This window comes from Syzygium oleosum, unplaced genomic scaffold (genome assembly GCF_021117445.2).
Source record: "Syzygium oleosum isolate NSW1041296 unplaced genomic scaffold, Sole_v2.1 Sole_v2.08, whole genome shotgun sequence".
Lineage (NCBI taxonomy): Eukaryota > Viridiplantae > Streptophyta > Magnoliopsida > Myrtales > Myrtaceae > Syzygium > Syzygium oleosum.
This window is the reverse complement of record NW_026607492.1, coordinates 514,838-537,222: the sequence shown is the minus strand read 5'-3', so window position 1 is coordinate 537,222 and position 22,385 is coordinate 514,838. Positions and strand designations below refer to the sequence as shown.

At 41.8% G+C, this 22,385-nt stretch overlaps 5 protein-coding genes and 1 pseudogene across 5 annotated transcripts; 5 read left to right on the top strand and 1 right to left on the bottom strand.

Annotated features, from left to right (window-relative positions):
* Positions 1-910: 910 nt before the first annotated feature.
* Positions 911-2,756, top strand: LOC115672488 (uncharacterized; annotated as a pseudogene).
* A 2,059-nt stretch (positions 2,757-4,815) lies between these two features.
* Positions 4,816-6,097, top strand: LOC115672489 (uncharacterized). The gene has a single exon (XM_030594296.2). The coding sequence runs from the start codon at positions 5,141-5,143 to the stop codon at positions 5,993-5,995; it is 855 nt and encodes a 284-aa protein (XP_030450156.2). The 5' UTR covers positions 4,816-5,140; the 3' UTR covers positions 5,996-6,097.
* Positions 6,098-7,483: 1,386 nt separating this feature from the next.
* On the top strand, positions 7,484-8,481 carry LOC115672490 (uncharacterized). The gene has a single exon (XM_030594298.2). The coding sequence runs from the start codon at positions 7,600-7,602 to the stop codon at positions 8,479-8,481; it is 882 nt and encodes a 293-aa protein (XP_030450158.2). The 5' UTR covers positions 7,484-7,599.
* A 1,743-nt stretch (positions 8,482-10,224) lies between these two features.
* Positions 10,225-11,112, top strand: LOC115672491 (uncharacterized). Its single transcript, XM_030594299.2, has one exon. It carries the CDS (start codon positions 10,225-10,227, stop codon positions 11,110-11,112), a length of 888 nt encoding a protein of 295 aa, XP_030450159.2.
* A 3,059-nt stretch (positions 11,113-14,171) lies between these two features.
* Positions 14,172-15,969, top strand: LOC115672895 (endochitinase-like). The gene is made up of 3 exons (XM_030594885.2): positions 14,172-14,618; positions 15,070-15,220; positions 15,361-15,969. The coding sequence occupies exons 1-3, from the start codon at positions 14,210-14,212 to the stop codon at positions 15,752-15,754; spliced, it is 954 nt and encodes a 317-aa protein (XP_030450745.2). The 5' UTR covers positions 14,172-14,209; the 3' UTR covers positions 15,755-15,969.
* Positions 15,970-16,599: 630 nt separating this feature from the next.
* LOC115672417 (NAC domain-containing protein 6) lies at positions 16,600-18,760 on the bottom strand. The gene is made up of 3 exons (XM_030594221.2): positions 18,454-18,760; positions 18,081-18,346; positions 16,600-17,372 (listed from the first exon to the last, which is right to left on the bottom strand). The coding sequence occupies exons 1-3, from the start codon at positions 18,617-18,619 to the stop codon at positions 16,893-16,895; spliced, it is 912 nt and encodes a 303-aa protein (XP_030450081.1). The 5' UTR covers positions 18,620-18,760; the 3' UTR covers positions 16,600-16,892.
* Between the last annotated feature and the right edge of the window lie 3,625 nt (positions 18,761-22,385).

Here is a 22,385-nt window from a genome sequence, read left to right as displayed (position 1 = left end):
AAAAGAAAATCCCATACTGGGAAAAGAGAGCGCTTATTCAGTATTCACCAACAGAATTACGTAATTCCACGATCATAAATACACCAAGAAGAATGGCAATTGTTAGTCATAGAAATGGAAAATTATTTTAAAAAATTGAAGCTCTCCACCCCTGGTGTAGATCAAAGCTTCATTTAGGCATTTAGTGGGAAAATAAAGAACAACTTATCTGCTAAACTTTCTAGCCAAGAAATTCGCGAAGCAGGGCTACCGCAAGGTCTGAGGCAAATCTTTCATCTCTTAGCTATATGAACGGAGTGTGACATGCAGATGCCTCGCAAAACAGCAGAACGGCTCTTGTATTACAAATCTTTCTGCTCACATGGAACACGCACAAATAATTGGCCATTCAGGGTGACCACAGCAGATGTCTGGTGTCTATCAATTCTTGATGGTGAGCTGAGTCAGCTGATGACCTGCAAGAAACCGCTTCCACTGTCAAATTTACAATTGTGCAAACATCTCAAATATACTGCAGAGTGGCGGGAGACACTTGCTCATCACTATTTGACAAAAGAAATTCTCCGTTCTATGGTTAACGCAGTAATGCATAATACGTAAATGAGCCTTCCTGAATCATACATTATTATGTAGGACTAAACAAGTTAATCATCATTGTTTTATTCCTCTAGAGGTGAGACAGTTTCCTAGCACCATTCGTGGAATAATTTTCTATGCTGCAATACATTATTGAGATAATGATGAGATGGGTTGATCCATATTTAATCTCTTAATTTGTTGGAAAATGAGCAGGGTGGTGGGAGACACTGCACAGACATCGGTGAACAAAGCGTTCAGATCCAATTCAATATCATGTCAAGACACATCGAGTCTAGGAATTTTGATTCCCTTTGCCTCCCCTTCTCTCCTTTATATGCATGGTCTAGCCACGGCCAAGAGAAGGCTATCCAAATTCAATTGCCTCTGGAAATTTTCTGTAACAAGATCACCTCTCAGACAATGGCTTCACTAGCAAACCCAAAATCCTACTTTCATGCTCGCTTTGTGAGCTTGCCTTTCAAGCCTAACCCGCTCATTCCTCAAGCAGAGGATCGCTTGAGGAAGATCAGGAGTTCGGAAGCAGCCACCACTTGTTCATTTTCATCGGTGAGCGGCATGATAAGTGATGTAGCTAGCAAGGATCACCTAGAGGGGGGTGAATAGGTGATCTAAAACAATTTTTAGTAATTTATGCGGAAACAAAATAAATCACGAAGAGTCCGAATAAAATTCAGATTCAAGACAGATTATATAGACGGTGCTCTTGATGTGCAGAATGTAATGTAAGAGATAAGGGATAGAGAATCTGCACACAAGTTTATAGTGGTTCGGCTTATAGCAAGCCTACGTCCACTCTCCCACGCTTACACTACGGTGGATTTCACTATGTAATCAAGAGGAATTACAACTTCGAGTGTTAACACTCTTGTGTATGATAGGACTCTCTATCTCACACAATTACCCTTACAAAGTGTCCATCAAGATCTTAATGTTTTGCTCGTAACGACAAGAGAAATGATTGGAGTATGCTCGACTTTGGACTTGTTGATTCTTGATTCCGTACTTCCTTCCGCTCGCTCATAGATCTCCTTAAATACTCCTCTACTTCCAAAACTAGCCGTTGGACAAAGCATTCGAGGATCATCTTCCAATCTTCACCTTGGACAGATTTGTATAGAAAGGATTGAGTAGCCGTTGGATAACGATTCTGAATCCCGCCGATTCTGTCGCCCATACAATCGAATCTTGGTTTCCATAAGTAGAGCTTTGTCCGTTGTAATGCATTCTTGTCATGATGTTTGATTGTCAATCAACTTGATTAAGATTGAGACAATCGAACATTCCTTCGTGAAATCCATTGTGGATCTTCAAAAACATACTTGACAGATTGTAAAGTTTGAATAACTTTCTTCTGAGCTTCCAGAATATACAGACCTGGAATAAAATTGTTCAGAATAAGTATCAGATTTACAATAATATAGAAGGTTTTGTCAACTTCAAAATCAATAGGAGTTTTCCTCAACAATAAGCGGTCTCAAGGACTTTTACGACTCCATTGATGACTTGCTTCTCTTGCCACATACCCAAAAGGCCTTGTTTCAAGAGGGCTGCGACGAGGTGCTCGAGAGATCCCTGGGTCTCCTGGACATTTGCAGCACCAGCAAAGATGTCGTAGCGCGGACAAAGGAAACTGTGCAGGAGCTACATTCGGCGTTGAGCAGGAGACGGGGCGATGAACTGGCACTGAGAAATGAGGTCGGGGCATACTTGGCCTCTAGGAAGAAAGTAAAGAAGACAATTAAAAAACGCTTGAAAATTTTGAAGATCAAATCGACCATCTCTACTGCAGATCAAAGCGGTGTGACAATGGTTTCCATGTTAAGAGAAGCGGAGGGAGTCGCTCTCAAGACAATCGAATCATTGTTGACATTGGTACACGGAAAGTCGAGCCGCTCTTCTTCTCCAAGTTGATGCATTCCAACCGAGTGGCAGCCGATGAGGGAGCGTCGAATAGCGAGCTAGAGATCGTGGATGCTGCGGTATATGCCCTCCTAAGCCACAAGAATGGAAGAGCAAGTAACATCCAAATTGAACATGTACAGAAAGTGTTGGCAGCACTTGAGTCCCACATTCAGGACCTCGAAGAAGAGATAGAGAGCCTGATCAGGCGCTTGATCAGAACCTGAGTGTCCCTCCTCAATATCCTCAACCACTAGTCTGAGAAGTCATGAAATTTGGGATGTAGAAATGTCTAGCATATGTGCAGTACAGATTTTTGTATTACTACTTGTATAGAATTCAAAGAGTATAAATTGATACTAGTCCGATCTTTTGCCAAATACTAACAGAATGCAAATATTTGATGTCATCATTCCTACAATGTGGTTATCTTAATTCAATGAGAACAACGAAGTCTGAGATTATTACCAGTATATCGGTGACTAAAATGTCAGTTAAATCGGCTTGTTTTCACATCACTATCAATTATAGCAGAAAATTATATGTTTTAATCTGAATCCATTAAACTCTGAAGAAGAATAGAATCTCATATAGTCAATGATTCGTGAAGGTGCTAAACACCATCAGACCCAGAGTTGCAGGTTTTGCAAGAATTTTATGATCTATGTCTACAAGGAAGACGCCTTGGGTCCGAGATACATTTGGGTCATCCTAGCTAATCAGCAATAATAACTGAAACTTATCAATGAGACACTTCTGCAGCATAAATAAGCAGATGAGCTGACTTTTATGACTAGCGGAAACACGAGACCGCTGAGTGTTAAGCAGTAAGCCAACTAGCGGAAAAATTATCAAAGAAAACTGAAGAAAAAATGGTACAACATTCATTTTATTCGCTAAATAGTCAGATGGATAAAGGCATCTGCAATACAGAAATGTGGTTTGTTCCATGGAATTATTTCACATGCCCGCATTAACACGGTAGCCTCCGTAATGGCAGGATGAGCGGGATGGAGCAAACCAGAAATCCTAATGTTTGTCAACCAATACAATCACAATAATTTGTCAGCAATCAGAAAAATATAAAATAAGAAAGTATAGAGATCTCTCAAATGGTGGTAGACTTCATCATTAGTGCCCCTCGTGCACAAAGTTAATTTTATCTCTCTGCAGCACGTTTTGCTGAACAATGACTTCCAAGAGTTCCTCTGTTGTTACATTATGTTCAGGTAATTTGAAGATGAGCTGGTATCTTGGGGGAAGGAGACAACGCGTGAACATCTCCCATGTGGCGTTTTAACCGAATGAAATTTGTTCCAACATGTAGATTATAGTATTCCTTTTGTGCTTATTCGACGAGCATTAGATTAGTTTGAGAGGATTACTGCATTATCATGTAGGGTCCAACAAGATGGCAAAATTTTTTTCTCCCTCGAAAGGCGAGATAGGGTCCTAGCACTGCTCATGCAATATTTTCCTACGCAGCACGCAGTGCAATACATTGTTGAGCTTATGATAATTTTGATCCATAATTAGTCTCTAATCCATTGGAGGATGAGAAGGGTGATGAGGGACACTGCGCAAACAATGGTGAACAAAGCATTCAAATGCAATTCAATATCATGTTGGGGACTCATTGATTCTAGGAACTTCGATTCCCTTTGCCTCCCCTTCTCTCCTTTACACACACACACACACACACACACACACACAGAGGCTTGCCATGGCCAAGAGAAGACGATCCGATTAAATTGCCTCTGAAACATTTCAGTAACAAGATCACCTGTCAGACAATGGCTTCACCAGTTAATGACTTTTTTGATGCCTGATAATTTATTATGCACACGTAAGGGCTCGCTCAACAGATGATTTACAGATATGGCAGTCAAAACCGCTTCAAAGTCAGAAGATGCAATAGGAAAAACCCTTGAAAAGACTAGTTGCTGTACTTTGTATACAAGACCCAGGATAAAATCAGAAGAGTCTTAGCAACAGTTGAGTCATAGTAAGTTGTTCATATGGAATCATAAATCAGCAGAATTTTGCCTATACATGAGATATTACATCAATTCCATCTCAATCCAAGTTCTGACTAGTTATTGTGTGTATAAGAAAAAATATATGGCTCAACAGAAGGTATCTTTAAGAAAGTATTCCTTCAGATCTTGTGTACCCTTGACCAGATATGTGGCAACACTTGCTCATCACCATTTGACAAAAGCTATTCTCCTTTTTATAGTTATACAAGAATGCATAATAGTTTAAGGAGCCTTCCTAAATCATGCATTATTATGTAGATTTAAACAAGTTAAGCATCATTATTTATTCCTCTAGAGGTGAGACTGTCCGAGCACCACTCGTACAATTATTTTCTAACGATGAGATGAGTTGATCCATATTTAGTATATTAATTTCATTGGAAAATGAGTAGGGTGGTGGGAGACACTGCGCAGACATCGGTGAACAGAGCATCAGATCCAGTTCAAAATCATGTTAGGACACATTGAGTCTAAGAATTTTGATTCCCTCTGCCTCCCCTTCTCTACTTCCTATATATGCATGGTCTTGCCTTGGCCAAGAGAAGGCGATCCAAATTCAATAGCTTTAGAAAAATTTTGGTAACTAGATCACCTATCAGACAATGGCTTCACCTGCAAACCCAAAATCCCACTTTCATGCTCGCTCTGCGAGCTTGCCTTCCAAGCCTAACCCCCTCATTTCTCAAGCAGAGGATTGCTTGAGGAGGATCAGTAGTTCGGAAGCAGCCACCACCAGTTCCTTTTCATCGGTGAGTGGCATGATATGCGGTCTCGCGGACTTTTACGCCTCCGTCGATGACTCGCTTCTCCTGCCACATACCCAACAGGCCTTGGTTCAAGAGGGCCGCGACGAGGTGCTTGAGAGATCCCTCGGTCTCCTGGACATTTGTAGCACCGGCAAAGATGTTGTAGCACAGACAAAGGAAACTGTGCAGGAGCTACAATCGATGTTGCGCAGGAGACGGGGTGATGAACTGGCACTTAGAAACGAGGTCCAGGCATACTTGGCCTCTAGGAAGAAAGCAAAGAAGACAATTCAAAACTGCTTGAATAATTTGAAGATCAAATCACCCATCTCTTCTGCAGATCAAAGTGGTGTGACAATGGTTTACATGTTAAGAGAGGCGGAGGGAGTTGCTCTCAAGACGATCAAATCGTTGTTGACAATGGTACATGGAAAGTCGACGAGCTGCTCTTTCTTCTTCAAGTGGATGCATTCCAACCGAGTAGCGGCCGATGAGAGAGTGTCCAACAGCGAATTAGAGATTGTGGACGCTGCACTCGATGCCCTCCTAAGCCATAAGCATGGAAAAGCAAGTAACATTCAAACGGAACACGTACAGAAAGTATTGGCAGAACTTGAGTCCCACATTCAGGACATCGAAGAAGAGATGGAGTGCCTGATCAGGCGCTTGATTAAAACCCGAGTGTCCCTCCTCAATATCCTCAACCACTAGTCTGAGAAGTCATGAATCCTGGGATGTAGAGCATATATGTAGTAGAGATTTTTGTTGTACTGCTCGTATACAACTCAGAGATGCAAATTTATACGGATCCGATCTTTTGCCAAACCAAGTTGCTTCACTTCTTTTTCCTTCTCTTCCCCTCATGCTGATTCATTTGACATGCATTTCGTGGTCTGAATATCCTATCAATACTAACAAAATGCAAATATTTGATGTCATCATTCTTACAAAGTGACCATCTTAATTCCATGAGAAGAACGAATTCTGAGATGATTACCAGAATATCGGTAACTAAAATGTCGGTTGATTCGGCTTATTTTTATATCACTATCCATTATAGTGGAAAATTAAATGTTCTAATCAGAACAATGGCATTATCCATCAAACTCTGAAAAAGAATAAAATCTCATCTAACCAATGATTTATGAAGGTGCCAAACACCAACCGATCCAGTGTTGCAGGTTTTACATGAATTTTATGACCTATGTATACGAGGAAGAGACTGAGGTCCGAGAGACATTTGGGTCATCCTACCTTATCAGCATGAATAACGCAAACAAATCAATTAGATACTTCTACAGCACAAATAAACAGATGTGCTAAATCATTAAGTTCATGTTATGGATTGTCAGACTGCAAGAAAAGAAGTAATGAGGTATAATCCTGGATTAGAAGGCAACAAGAAAACATTGCTAAGCGTTAAGCAGTAAGCCAACTAGAAGAAACATTATCAAAGAAAACCAAAGTAAAGATGGTAACACATCCGTTTTATTTGCTAAATAGTCATATGGATACAGGCATTTGCAATACAGAAAAAACGTTAGTTCCATTGAATTATTTCATATGCCTGTATTAATACAGTACTCTCTGGATTGGCAGGATGAGCTGGATGGAGGGAACTGGAATTCGTAATGTTCCTTTATGCAATCACGATAATTTGTCAGAAATTATTGATATAAGCAAGAAAAAATAAAATAAAAAAGTACAGAGAAAATAATATTTTTCATCTCTTGAATGGTGGTAGTCTTTTATCATTAATGCCCCTCGTGCACAAAGTTAATTTTATCTTTCTGCAGCACACTTCGCTGAACAATGACTCTTAAGAGTTCCTCTGATGTTACATATGTTCGGGTGATATGAGCTGGTACCATGTGGGAAGGAGACAACGCATGAACATCGCCCATGTGATGTTTTAATCAAATGAAATTCATTTCAACACCGCTTGATGCATGATGAATTTAGTATTCCTTTTATGCCTATTTGTCGAGCATTATTATGTAGGATCCAACATGTTAGCGTGATTCTTTTTTTCCCCTCGAGAGGCGAGACAGGGTCCTAGCACCGCTCGTGCAATAATATCATATGCAGCACTCTCTGCAATACAATATTGTGCTTATGATAATTAGTCTGTAATTCATTGGAAAATGAGAAGGGTGGTGGCGGACACTGCACAAACATCGGTGAACAAAGCACTGGAATTCAATTCAAAATCATTTTACGGACTCATTGATTCTAGGAACTTTGATTCCATTTGCCTCCCCTTCTCTCCTTTACATATATGTAGAGTCTTGCCATGGCCAAGATAAGGCAACCGGATGCAATTGCCTCTGAAACATTTCAGTAACAAGACCACCTCTCAGACAATGGCTTCACCACACCCGAAATCCCACTTTCACGCTCGCACGGTGAGCTTGCCTTCGAAGCCAAACCCACTCATTCCTCAAGCGGAGGAGCACTTGAGGAGGATCAGGAGCTCGGAAGCCATCACATGTTCATTTTCATCGGTGAGCGACACGATAAGCAGTGTTGTGGACTTCTACGACTCTGTCGAAGACTTGCTTCTCTTTCCAAATACCCGACATGCCTTGGTTCAAGAGGGCTGCGATGAGGTGCTCGAGAGATCCCTCAGTCTCCTGGACTTATGCAGTACTGGCAAAGATGTCATAGCACAGATGAAGGAAAACATCCAGGAGCTACAATCCATGTTGCGTAGGAGACGGGGTGATGACCTGGCACTGAGAAACAAGGTCGAGGCATACTTGACCTCAAGGAAGAAAGCAAAGAAGACAATTCAAAACTGCTTGAAAAATCGGAAGATCAAATCGACCTTTTCTTCTGCGGATCGAAGCATTATGACAACAGTTTCCATGTTAAGAGAAGTGGAGGAAGTCACTCTCAGGTCAATTGAATCACTGTTGACATTGGTACATGGAAAGTCGAGAAGCTGCTCTTTCTTCTACAAGTTGATGCATTCCAAGCGAGTGGCAGCTGATGAGAGAGCATCTAACAGCGAGCTAGAGGAGGTGGATTTGGCTGTTCACACCCTCCTAAGCCACAAGAATGGAAAGCCAATCCACATGGAATGCGTGCAGAAAATATTGGGAGAGATAGAGTCCAGCATTCAGGACCTCGAAGAAGAAGTCGAGCGCCTGATCAGGCGCTTGATCAATCCTCAACCACTAGCTGGCAATTCATGAATTCTAGGAAGTAGAAGTGTCTAGCCTATGTATAGTACATATTTTTGTTGAATTACTTGTATAGAACTCAAATATTACAAATCAATACAAATCAAATCTGCTGCCAAACTAAATTGCTTCACTTTACATTTTTCTTTTCTCCGATGGCTGAAGCATTTGACAATTAAATGATTGATTGCACAGGGAAATTCTGTGTCAAATAATTCTATCAAACCAACAATGCGCAAAACATTGATGTTGTCCTTCCTCCAAAGTGGTTGTCCTAATTCGACGAGAAGAATTAAATCTAAGGTGATTATCAGTAACGGGTGACTAAGATGTTGATTTAAATGGGCTTATCATTGCATCAATATCAATTACAGAAGAAAGGCTAATGCTTTAATCTGAACAATCTTAATATTTACCACAAACTATAAAAATGAACTAAATCTCATGTCATCATGATTCCTGAAGGTTCCAAACACCATCTCCCAGGCACCTGGTAAAAGTATTACAGCTTTTACAGGAACTTTTGATCTATTTAAGTATGATATACAAAGAAGAGACTGTGGTCCGAGAGACATTTGGTCCATCCTAGCTGAAGAAGAAACCACTGAGACTTATCAACAAGTGCCTCTGTAGCGTAAAACAGAAGATGGGTAAAATTATTACTTTAAGGTTATGGATGGTTAGACTGTGCATATAAAAAAAGTATTAACATGGATTTGAAGGCAACAGGAAACATTGCATAAGCCAACTAGTGGAAACATTATCAGAAGAAAAAAACCACGGAACAAGGATAAAATAATCATATGCTTTGCCAAATAGTCAGATGAATTATAGACATTTGCAATACACAGAAAAAGTGAGCTTCATGGAATTATTTCACATGCCTACATTAAGATGGTCTTCTCAGGAACAGCAGGACGAGCTGGATGGGGAGAATCGGCTTCCTCGTATGTCAGCAATTACTGCTATAGGCAGGCAAAATGAGATGAATAAGTGCAGAGAAATTTTTTTTGTGTGTCTCTAATCACGGAAGAACTTCATCATTAACGCCGCTCGTGTGCAAACTTATTTTTATCCTTTCCACTGCTCGTTATGTGGAATAATTAATGCCAAGAGTTCCTCTGTTGTTACATTATGTTCAGGTGACTTAAAGATGAGCTGGTATCTCGTGGGAAGGAGACACCGCATAAACATCACCAACATACTGTCTTAATCAAATGAAAATCATTCCAACTCCATTCATGCATGAAGAATTGAGCACGACAGTCGCTGTCTGTTGAGATATGATTGATCTCATAGACTAATTTATTGGCGTAAGGGTGATCAATAGATTCAAATCTCGACAGAAGATGTTTCCTTTCTGAAAAAAAAAAAAAAAACAGTAGTTACAAGCTAATTTAGTCTAATGAATGTGGGAATCTGCTGTGTCTGGTCATTGAAGACAAGGTTGTTGACTTGCTCGTGCATCACAAATCTTACGGATCATTACACATTACTACCATGCATGCTTTGTTGGTTTTAGGGAATTGTTTAGTGGCGTTACGAGCATGAAAACCAGCTGGTCGGAAACACTGTAAGAACATTGATGAGACGGGTGTGAATTCTGATAGAAATACTGTTTCCAATCATTCAATTGCGAAGAGAAGGAGATTCATCCTGTCTCATACCATACGACTATATATAGAGAGAGTAGCTATTCAATTTCAGGGGACTTACCAGACTGATTACATAGAAACATACCTTTGAGAGAAAAAGATGGCTTCCCTTCCTCCAAATCAAACTACTGGTTACCACACCCGCTCAATCAGCTTGCCTTTGAGAACTAACCAGTCGATTCCCGACATAGACAATCATCTGCGCAGATTAACGTCCTCCGAGGCCACCACTTCATCGTCTTCTTCTTTGGGTGACAAATTGATTGCCCTTGGAGATCTGTATGAGTGTGTTGACAGCATGCTTCAGCTGCCACACACTCGCCAGTCAATAGCCCGTGAGCACAACAAGGACTGGGTTGAAGAGCTGTTGAATTCGTCTCTCTGCTTCTTGGACTTGAGCAGCACGGCTAAGGATGTGCTGATGCAGACCAAAGAGCAAGCGCAAGAGCTACAATCGACCTCACGTCGCAAGAGAGGCAATGAACAGGAGATGGTCAAGGAAGCTGAGAAGTACTTGACCTCTAGGATCCAGGCCAAAAAGGTAGCCAACAAGTCCCTGAGAGACTTAAAGAGCAAATGCGCCTTTTCTTCCTTCAACAGCAAGACACCAGCCACATTTAGAATGCTAAGACAAGTTGAACTGGTCACTGTTGCGGTGTTCGAATCCTTGTTTGCCTTCATACGCGCAAATAAAGCACTATCAAAACAATGTGTCCGGTCCTTGATTTCGAAATTGATGAACTCCTCCAAGCGGGTCACTTGTGATAAAGAAGCGACTGCGCTCAGTGAAGTTGAGAAGGTAGATGATGTATTGCAAGCCTTCGTCAGCCGCAACAATGGGAAATCTAACAATGTGCAGACCGAAGACATTCAAAATGAGCTGAGACAATTAGAGCTAACCCTTCAAGATCTTGGGGAACAGCTTGAATTCATTGCCCGACGGTTGATCAGAACTAGAGCATCAATTCTCAATATCCTCAACCATTAGTTCATGAAGATCACGACAATGTGAGTCAGTAGGACATCTTGTATAGAAATCCGCGCTGCGGCTTAAGTGTACATAATTACAATGTTCACTAACACTCTGAAAGGAAAGCAACACACTGAAAGAAAATATATCTTGATCATTTCTCTTTCTGTTACATGTCTTTGCTTTAGGAATAAATTTTACAAGATCAAAATCCTGACTATAGCAGGCTTCAAGAAGATGGACAAATTGCCTGTTCAGTTCCTGAATCACCATGAAATGATACAGTCAAAGAGGGAAAGAGAACAAATTTGATTATTTTCAAGTTGCAGAGTTTTGAATTTTCTTTGTTAATGGACTATGTAATTCAATCATATTTGGTTTGTGTGTTTTAATTGGGTTATCATTGAAGGAAGGGATCTGAATACTTAAGTTTAAAACAGAAACCAAAGCTGTCAAGATTCCATCTGTCTGGGAGACGACAACTTAAGTATGCATTGATCACCTCAATGAAATGCACATGATAAGACTCAAATCTCATCCTCTAAAGTTTTAAGAAATTAACTGTGTCCTCTATAATGAGTAACATCTAACATGTTAACCTCGTTTCATTATAAGCTTTGTGAATCAAGAATACACAGAGAAATTCAAGTCTCTTGCTCCCATCGGAATAACTTTAATGATGTGATCTTGTTAATGAGTGCCCATAGGACACTTTGCATTGATGCTGAGTAAGAAAATGTTAGTTTTTCTCTATGCGTTGACTTTTCTTGTGATAGGTGCAATAAATGATTTGAAAATTGAACATTTCTTTATTGTATATACTCAATAAATTTCCTGAAAACACTCTTTCTTGCTATCACTCATAGATTTATCGCATTTTATGCGCGCATTAATGAATCAAAAAGGTGGGAGCAAGTAGTCCTTAGACAAGATTGCAAGCAAGCACATCCATCCCATAATTGATAATATGCCAATGTCACCCACGGTCAAGAATGGGCTTCCCCCATCGTCGTTAAAATCAAAACGGGCACACATTTTCAAAGTCTCTGCATTAATCAATCAATGGCAAATTCGAGAACGCCATGAACATGCAATTGACACGACAGTGACGTTCCAGGGTGATGACCCAACTGATAATTACCGAGGAACTCAGGAAGTATGTGGAAAGATAAGGATGAAAAGCTTACTTTTGACATTTATACTTTGAATTGGTCCAAACCATTATGATAATCAAAGCCTCCCTGCAACCCACCAACTCCTCCTTTATGTCCCATCTCGATGAGTATGCATGTATCCTCCAGTTAAGTTCAAGACACATGGAGGTTTGTAGGATTAGGGTTGGCAAGTTGGCTGAAATGATTCCTCATCCAAGTGCAATGCATCATGACACTTGAACCTAACCTTTGTAAAGCTAACTTCTGTAGCATTCTTAATCAGTTCAACTTTAAGATTATGCTCATTTGATGCATGGCCGATAGGACAAGGTCAAAAGTTAATCCTGATATTTAGTGTGGTTATTCGAGTTGTGGAGACTGTAGATCATCCGCTCAAATCCTAGCAACTTCTCTAGGTTATTAGAAAAGAAAATTGATCACGATACCAACGACCTTAGCTTGAACATGTATTTGGTTTGATGTAATATAAGTTGAATCTCTGTCTCCCGGTCTTTTTGGGATGAACTCACGAAATGAAAAAGGAAGTTACATGAATGATTTTGTAGGATTACTGTCGATTCTTCCAAAAACTCAAATAGGCAAAGGTGCATTGAAAGATTTGAATTCAGGATTAGCTCTTCCAATACCATGAATGATTTTGTGAGATTATCGATAACTATTCTAAATATTTGATTTGTTAGATGAAAGCTTGGTTTAATATTTGTATATTTCAACCTGAAAAGTTACTTTCCCATAATATGATACTATTGCGATCATATATCACTTTCGACTCCATCTTCCGCCGGAGTAAATATGACAAACAGAGAACCAAATAAAAGATCCGAGCATATTCTCACTTCGGCAGAGCATATCCCAACTTTTATATATGGTTAAGCCTCTATCATCAAAAGCACGTCTTGAAAAAACAGGATATTCAAAAAGGGTGTTTTCCAGGCTAGAGATATTATATCCTGCCGATCATGATCTCGAAGACATAGATGACGATGACGATGACGATGCAATAATGGATCCGTGAGACGATATGTATAGTAAGAGTGGTCGAGATATTAATTCCCAACTCGTTCGATGCACAATGTTGTATTCCAACAGCAAAAATACCGATCTTACTATTCAATCCAACCTCATGAAATTTCAAATTTATGCCATCGTCGTTATAGATCATTGAAAGAAAGATTAATTGGTTTAATTTTTAGAATCGTTGAACTAACATTGATTATATCACTAAAGGAAACACTTTGGTTGGATCCGAGAACTGATGTTTTTATTTTCTAGTATTAGGATACACGTGTGAGTATTGTTATAAAAGTCTAACGTCGGCGAACAGGTGTGGTGTGGAGCAGTTAATATATCATAGTTGGCCCATAACTCATTGATTTAAGTTTTTGAATAAAAGTCCGTCCAACTGGATATATTAACAAGCTCGGATATAGGCTCCCCCTTGACAATCCCCTTAAGTGAATATATCTAACTTCTGCGTGTCTCAACAAACAAGCTCGAATTTTAGCTCTCTTTTAGCGATCTTCCCAAACGAAAGTATTGAACTTCTGCGCATTCTCGATAAATATGCTCGGATTTGGTTTCTCTCTTAACAACTTTTTCAAGTGAAGATATTAATGCAAATGTCCATTTTTTGTACCAAAAGAACAAGCTCTAGGTCAACAACGATTATCCACATTTCTTGACTTCATGGCATTCATGTAGATGGAGCCAAAATGGGTTTTCCTACAGCCGCCCCACGTGCCCTTTTTCTATAGTTAGCAAAGGACAAGATGAGGACGAGCAGCTCCAATAAAAGTGAAACCTAAACATATTTTCTAATCTTGATCGCGAGATATAATGTAAACAGAACCGAGATTTTTTGTCGCTCATACATTAATTTCTCCTCCTATATATTGGACCCAGGAACACCTCCTCGGGTATCATAAAGGTAAACCGAGAAAATGCTCATGATCAAAACCCTAGCGATTCTCTCTCTCCTCTCAGCCCTGACACGCGGCGCCTCTGCCGAGCAATGCGGTAGCCAAGCCGGCGGCCAGATGTGCCCCGGAGGGCAGTGCTGCAGCAAGTACGGGTGGTGTGGCACCACGCCTGAGTATTGCACCGACGGATGCCAAAGCCAATGCGGCGGTGGCGGCGGAGGCGACGTTAGTGGCCTCATCTCGAGAGCTACGTTCAATCAGTTGCTGAAGCACAGGAACGACGCCGGCTGCCCCGCCAAAGGGTTCTACACGTATGACGCTTTCGTCGCGGCCGCGAAGTCGTTCCCGGCGTTTGGAACCACCGGCGATGCCACCACACGTAAGCGGGAGATCGCGGCTTTCTTAGCACAGACTTCCCATGAAACGACAGGTGGGTTCTTTTGGCCGATAATTAGGAGCTCCGGGTTAGAAACTAAATCAGACTTTGAGGTTCAGACTTCACAGTCTACCACATCAGAGACCTTTCATATGCTCATGTTCTGTCTCTAATATCTACAGCTTAGTGAACGCTGAATAACAATTTAATTTAACATTGAACATCTAAACTCATCTTTAAGTATGAATAATACCATCTCAAGTCACTAAAATATCTTCATCTCGGCGGGAAATTTGGCTAATAACGCTCTTCCAATCTTTATAGAACTGATTTAGTTTAGTCCTAACGTGAGTATAACTGTATAAGTATCCGATTCTTCGCTTATTAACATGAGAATGATCAGTAAAACCATGGATTACCGATGCTCATCGACTATTCGTATGTATTACTGATGAAGTAATTAGTCTATTAACCATGATTGATGTTCGATCTTATGGACAAACAGGTGGGTGGGCTAGTGCACCAGATGGGCCATATTCTTGGGGTTATTGCTATCTGAAGGAACAAAACCCAAGCGCCTATTGCTCTCCTAATCCAACCTACCCTTGTGCTCCTGGCAAGCAATACTACGGCCGTGGGCCAATCCAGATCTCATGGTATAACACAGTCTTGTTATTGGCCCATAATTTTAGCCCATCACTAGCATTAATGTTGTCAAGAGCTTCAAGATTGTTTTTGTCTACTTGTCTTGATTGCTGTTGTAAGCAATTGCTATAACCAAGGACCGATCTCTTAGGAACTACAACTATGGGAGATGCGGCCAAGCAATAGGAGTGGACCTCCTCAGGAACCCGGACCTGGTCGCGACCAACCCGGTTGTCTCGTTCAAGACGGCCATCTGGTTCTGGATGACCCCGCAGTCGCCCAAGCCGTCCTGCCACGACGTCATCACGGGGCGGTGGGCCCCGTCCGCGGCGGACAAGTCGGCGGGGCGGGTCGCGGGGTATGGGGCTGTGACCAACATCATCAACGGAGGCCTCGAGTGCGGCAGAGGGAAGGACGCGAGGGTGGAGGACCGGATCGGGTTCTACAAGAGATATTGCGACATCCTCGGGGTGGGTTACGGCAACAACCTCGACTGCTACAGCCAAAGGCCTTTCGGGTCTGGTCTCCTTGTGGACACCATGTAATTCATAGCAGACTTTGCCTTTGTTGGTGTCCTATACCAATCGTTTGGTCTTTAGATCACATATAATTAGTGGTTGGGGATGATACGACTTATAAAATACGCAATAACGTGAGGAGCTATACCGATTAAGCAAAGTCATGCTTGTTGTCTGTGACTCGTTGTGTATGATTACAATCAATGAAATAAAAACAGCCAGGGTCTTCCTTTGTCTGGTTACGTTGTCGGTTAATTGAATTTTGCCCAAAACATATAATGCACGAACAGAGCTTCACGAGATCAATATACAATTTCTACCTGGACTGTCCCCTCATGTTCTTGTGAAGTCCTCCGTTTCAAATTTGCGAAGAACCAACTCATGATGAAAGACATTCGTCGCAGAGTCTTTCATCCTGTTCTGACGGGCCCGAGGAATTAGATGATAGAGATCACCCTGTTCCAGGCTTCTTTCAGACCAAAATGAAAAAGGAGTATTTATACGGTTCGCTGAGTATTAGAAGCAAATTAGAAAATTTAATGCTTGATGAAATAGTAACTGTTACAATACGCATTAGCCAAAGTTGATCAACTCAACAGAAAACCTACTATGGTTGAGGATTCCGTCTCTCTAATCATGGAGATAATCGGGAACAAAACCTTGCAACTTGCATGTATGGGGCGGCAATGGCTTCGATTCCCACTAGCTATGTTAATATCGAGTTGAGTACTTAGAGAAACCTCAAAGGAACGCTTTGCCATAAGACAGCTTCTGTCGTCCGCGTTTATCACTACATCGGAAACATGATTTTACTACATCGGAAACATGATTTTTCCTCGGTATACATAATCTCGACAAACTTCAGCGATGAATTAAGGAAAAAGGAAGGATTCCCAATTTGATTTGGGACAGAAGTTGTTACAATGGAATGTACAGCCAAGCTGAACTCTTCCTAGCACTAACCTAAGCATGAGAGGCTCCTCACTTATTGGAGCATAAACATAGTATTGATGACTCTGTTAGATAGATGCAAATTCAATTCATGCACAGCCCTTGAAAGTCCAACTCAAAAACTTTTGATGGAGCCCATGGACGAGCGATGTGGAACACTTTTTAACGATCTACAACCACTAAGCTTTGAATTTAACTCAGGTCGATCAACAAATTAGAAGTTCAGAATGTTGGCATAAGGGGTGTTAAAGCCCCCCTGAAGCCAGGGGCTGTTGAACTGAGACCAGAAGCTGTCCTGTGTCCAGTCCACAGGCATCTTGGGCACTTGCAGCTCTGGCAATTTCTCCTTCCCAATTGGCAGTTGCAGTGAAGAGGACGACCCTTTGGTCATCACTTTGTTCTTGTGATATTCTTGTGCGGGGCTTGTGATGAAACCCTGTACTTCCTGTTCATCTTCCACCTCCTCTTGTAGTTCCTGCTTGAACACAACCTTGGACGTGTTCATCGATGGTGTCTGATCGTAAGGCTGAGTGGTGAAGGACGAGGTGGTCTCCATCGGTGAGAATGGAGATGGAGGAGACAGGTGAGCAGTGGCAGCGGCAGCGGCCTTATTCATGCCTTCCTCCATCGCGGCTCTCTGCTCCAGCACTTTCAGGGAGGTGGCCTTCCTGTATATCTTGCACAAAACCAATTCCTGCAATATTTTCAATGGAGAGACATGTGAGAATTGCGTCCTCTGTTTTCGACATCGACTCTGTGTCTTGACCCTTCTTTTCGTTACAATTTTTACCAGATTCTATTGTTCGGTTGGTTTAAGACTCAGGATTTACTTGGGATTTACGGGTTGGGCTCGTTGCCGGTAAAATATGTCATCGCGGCCTAATCAAGTTGATGGCCCATGTCCCTTTCATTTTTTTTCTTGGGGACTAGTTTGGGAAGTCGAAGACAGGCCTCATATTAATAAGGATCATCGAATTTTTTTTGAACTTGGTGGCCAGGCAATCATGTTTTATTTCCCCAATAAGTATCAAAACCGTCAACTAATTTCCTGGAAGCTTCTCTGCAGCTTCAGGCTTGGAAAGTCCTCAGGGCTCTCTAATTGATCCTGGTTTTAATAATTGCAAATTTAGCTTCCTGGCATGTATCAAAGCTTCAAAGACCAGCCTAGTTGCAATTTCCAGGAAAGTCATGGGAAGAGAAAGTACAGTACATTTTTCGAGCCATTTACTCTTCTCATTCTTCAGTTTCTTACTGTACATTTTTGCGGGATTTGCCGATATGTAAGTGTTACGAGATTGATAATGGCGAATATATTAGGTACATTTCCAAATTTTTCCAGGGCAACATAGAAGCAGGGAACATATTAATCCAATTCCAAGTGCTCATTAAAAAGAATATGTACCTTGGGCAACGAGTCATCGGGTAATCTGTACTCGTTCATGACCCAATCCGTCTTGCTTCCCCGCGGCGCCCTTCCCTGGTAGAACACGAGGGTCTTTCTCAGGCCGAGCACCCTCTTGGGGTCCGATAGGCTCACAATCTTCCGGTCCGAGCCGGTGGCCTTCCAGAAGCCGTGCTTGGTGGTCCGGTTCGGCCGACCACCGCTCCCGTGCTTCCTGTCTCTCGGCACAAAGAAGTACCACTCTCTTTCGCCAATCTTCGCCAGTCCTATTCCATTAAAATTAATCTTCAACTTCAAGAACTCAGAGAGAAAAAAAAAATCTTCGGTAATCAGAAAAAAAAAAGAAGAAGAAGCAGAACGTGCTGTTATGTACCAGGCAATTCCCGGGGATCGTAGTTGTAGATGTTCAAGAACCCGATCACGTCGAACCGCAGTTTCTTGTTGGAAATCATGTTCCGGAGGTAAAAGTCGAGGAGCTCCTCCTCGGTCGGGTGGAAACGGAAACCGGGGAGTTCGAGCTCCGGCGTCGGCTCTTCCATCGATGACCGGACCGCGTCAGCCAACCTCCCGGGGTCTAAACACTGGACGAATGTGAAAACTCAAAAACTCTTTGTTTCCCTCTGGTGTTCGATTGTCTATGTTTTGGAGGGCACTGTGTAAATGATGTTGCGCTGCTCGTCCCATCAACGGAAGCATTTATAGCGGGGGAGCGAAAACGAGTCTGGTCGATTAAAATTTAAAATTTTTTCGTAAGTCTTTTTGCTCAGACAGAGAGGAGAGGACTTAAAAAGAAGAGATGACCAGGTCATCGTTCCTGAGCGGGGCCCCTATTCCTGTGCGCAACTGAAGTCACTCCAGCATTGGAAGTTTGTGATGACCGAGGGGTCTTCTTTGCCCCCCCCTCCCCTCCGTTGTGGAACCCACGCGCTTAAGAATCATAAGTCTCCCGGACTTTAACAGGGACGATGTTGATGGGATAGGAGACTCTAGGATTCTCCTTCCTCCTGGTTTTTGGACTTGTTTGCCTGGAAATTCCAGGCTGAGGGAGGGGAGGGATTGGCTTTTTCCAAGCAAATTTCCGCCACATAAGTCGATTTCTATCATTATTATCGCATTAATCTTCTGTAGTGGATCCTGAGTTCGATTAAGCCGTCAGCGACCTCAAGAGCTTGCACCGCATGATCAGAAATCTTGTGTCTCAAGAAGCATGTGATCTCTCTTCTCCAACTGCCATCCATCCTAACTTTCTGTCGTCCAGCCAAGAGAAGGAATTTTCACGACTTTTGTAAGTCTCGGGGCGGAAAACATGATCGATTGTATTACAATTGCCAAGTCTATTTGGCGGGGAAAAATTAGCCAATACGTCTAGCGAGCAAAGATTTCTTTTTTTCATGAAGTATATGTTTACCCTTCAATTTTGCAACCCGTATCGATCTAATTTGTGTTTTTATGCGGTAAATTTATTATTATTTTGCAGTGTTATTTTGAGCGGGTTCGTGTTCGAAATTCTTAGAACACCTGACAAAACAATAGTTGCCTGGTCTCATCAAGAAAAGTGGTTTGGCATGGATTATTGCCATCAAAAGGTGAATCTTCAACCAGGAATTTTGACATCTGCAAAATCTCAATCACCTAGCTCTAATTGCTCAGTGTAAGGAGTAGTGTTTGGCACGAGAGCGGGGAGTGATCGCCAAGGCCAGAGGGTCTGGACAAGGAGGGCTCATGGCAAGCTTTTAGGATGGCAAAGGGGGCAGGAATGAACTGAACTGCGCACCGAACAGAGAGAGAGCATGCTTGAAATATATGTGTAAAAACTGGAATTAACTCTCGGCGCCTACGGCAAGCTTTGCTTTGGAATTTCAAAGTCAATTGTGTTTAGGCTAGAGCACTACCATGATGGGTGACCTCATGGGAAAATGCCTACTTATACGCCAAAAGAGTTTGAAACGGGACGGGTCAAACGAATAATATTCTGAGTGATTTAATATAGGAATGTCACAATATGATATCAGAGCGAGATCTCCTTTAGTAGATGTATGGTTCGGGGTGAATCACACAGAAGCTAGTGAGTTTGTAACGACCCCGATTTGATGAGAGTTTGGAGTTGTCACTGGAGCGAGAGGACCTGGACAAGGAGCGGCTCCCGGTAGGCTTTTAAGATGGCAAATGGGATATAAATGAACCGAATTGCGCATCAAATAGAGGAAGAGCATGCTTGGGATATATATACATGAAAACTGGAATTAACTCATGAATGCGTCTTTTGATGTAACGGCAAGCTTTGTTTTGGAATTCTAAAGTTAAGTGTGCCCAGGCCAGAGCACTACTTCGAGTGAGTTAATCCAAGGACATGTCATTTCTTCTTCTTTTTTCAATTTTTGTTTTTGCCTTGTCTATATTAGGATGTTTGATCTGCTTTATTAATGTTGGTGCACGAACCATGTTGGGGTTTCAACCCAATGAAGTGGTAGAAGCCCCAGCCGCCGCATGCACTGAGCACCAGGAGGTTCGTCTTCACGACTACAGCAACAAAATGGGCATTCATGGTCAGCAATATCAGCAGCAACCAATGCTTATCTCTCTTTATTATGTATTATATTCATGTTTTGCAGCAAACTCTGTTTCCACTGGCGACGAAAGGATGACGAAGCTAACACCATTCGTGTCGCGCCACATGCGATGCGACTTTCTCGCAGTTGCCCATGAATCCTCTGCGAAAGCAGAGGGCACGACCGTCATTAACCGACAACACGAAGTAGAATTAGCCTACAACAACCCACTCTCGCTACTCCCATTTAAATTTGAGTTCTCCCAAACGGGGATCAAACCAACAACCCATCGATTCCAGAGCCGAAAGTATGGAAACGCTCCCGCTTTTTTACCTTAAATTGACATCGAAAGACAGATGATTGTCGAAGCCAAGAGTCATAGTTGCTTCCCCGGCTGTCGTCCCTGCTTTAGTTACGAAAACAATAACTCCAAAGATTACGAAATTCCAACTTCATAGCACTATATTTTGTAGAAGTCATGACTAAAATCAAAGGTGTTGGGTAAAAGTCTCGAAAATTGGTAGCCAAATGCTCTATCTAATTCCTAATTGACTCGCTTGCCCTCAATTATCAAATACGACTAAATTTCAAGGAACGAGACCCTCTCGATTACTTAATTCAACTTGACTTGTGTACGCATGTAGGACATGTAACACAACCTCCCATTAACCTGTCAATTAAAAGGCTCTTGAATTTCTATACCTAAATTCGCCAATAGAGAGGTAGTGGATGAAGCGCCTCCTTTCACACCGTTTGTAACATCCCGCTCCATCTCGCGTGAACCGAATCTTCAGAAACACTATTCAAGACGCGGTTATCTGTTTGAGATTTTATTCACACGTCACTTTAAAAAAGACATTTCGCTTAACCCAAATAAATAACCAAGGGTACAGGTCCATCGAAACTTTGTGTTCCCATTTTCTAAGTGTACACAATAATACTCCCGACAAGGAAATAGGGTGGAAAGGAATGTTGATACTCTTCAAAACCCAAAAAATGTCTCCTCTTCAATTGGGTTTCTTCTCCAAAGTAGAGTTCGAGTTCAGACTACAACAGCAGAACTTGGGCAAGATCCTTAATATTATAAACCCCAAGTGGGATCGTACATACTTTACCGACCCAGATCAAAACAAAAGCGAGAGGCAGTGGATTCCATTGTAATGACCAAGAGTGAAACTGATGTGGGGAAAGACATCATTGAAATCTACAGCCGATATATCTCAATCGAACCGAATCAAGTTCATACAGGCATCCGCGGACTGATTGGGTCTCGGGTCAATTCTCTTCTATTCCGAAAAAATCTTTTAAATCTTGCATGGGGGGCCCCACGCCCATGAAAATTCATAAAATAAAAAAGAAAAAACAGGTGTAGACATTTGCCATTTCCTTATTCCCAGGTTGTCAAATCACAAGTTCCTGGGCAACTCCGCGTTGTATCGTGAGCTGATTTTTAATGTGTTATGGAATTGACGGGCAAAGGGACGAACCATCGTTGTCGAGTCTTTCTCTCTCTCCGTGAATACTTTGACTTGGAAGTCTTCCCTCAAGACCCCAAAAAGAGAGTCTTCTTTCCCCCCCATCCTCGGTAAATGATGATCAGCCCTGAAGAACACAGACTTTCCATTGCTTCTAGTAAAAGCAACCACAATCAAACTTCACCAGCATTCGTTTTTCCTTTCCTTGTTCTAACGACCGAGCGTCGTGAGGCTTCCGAGACGCTTGCAGAGCACAATTGATACAAAATAGTACGCTTTCT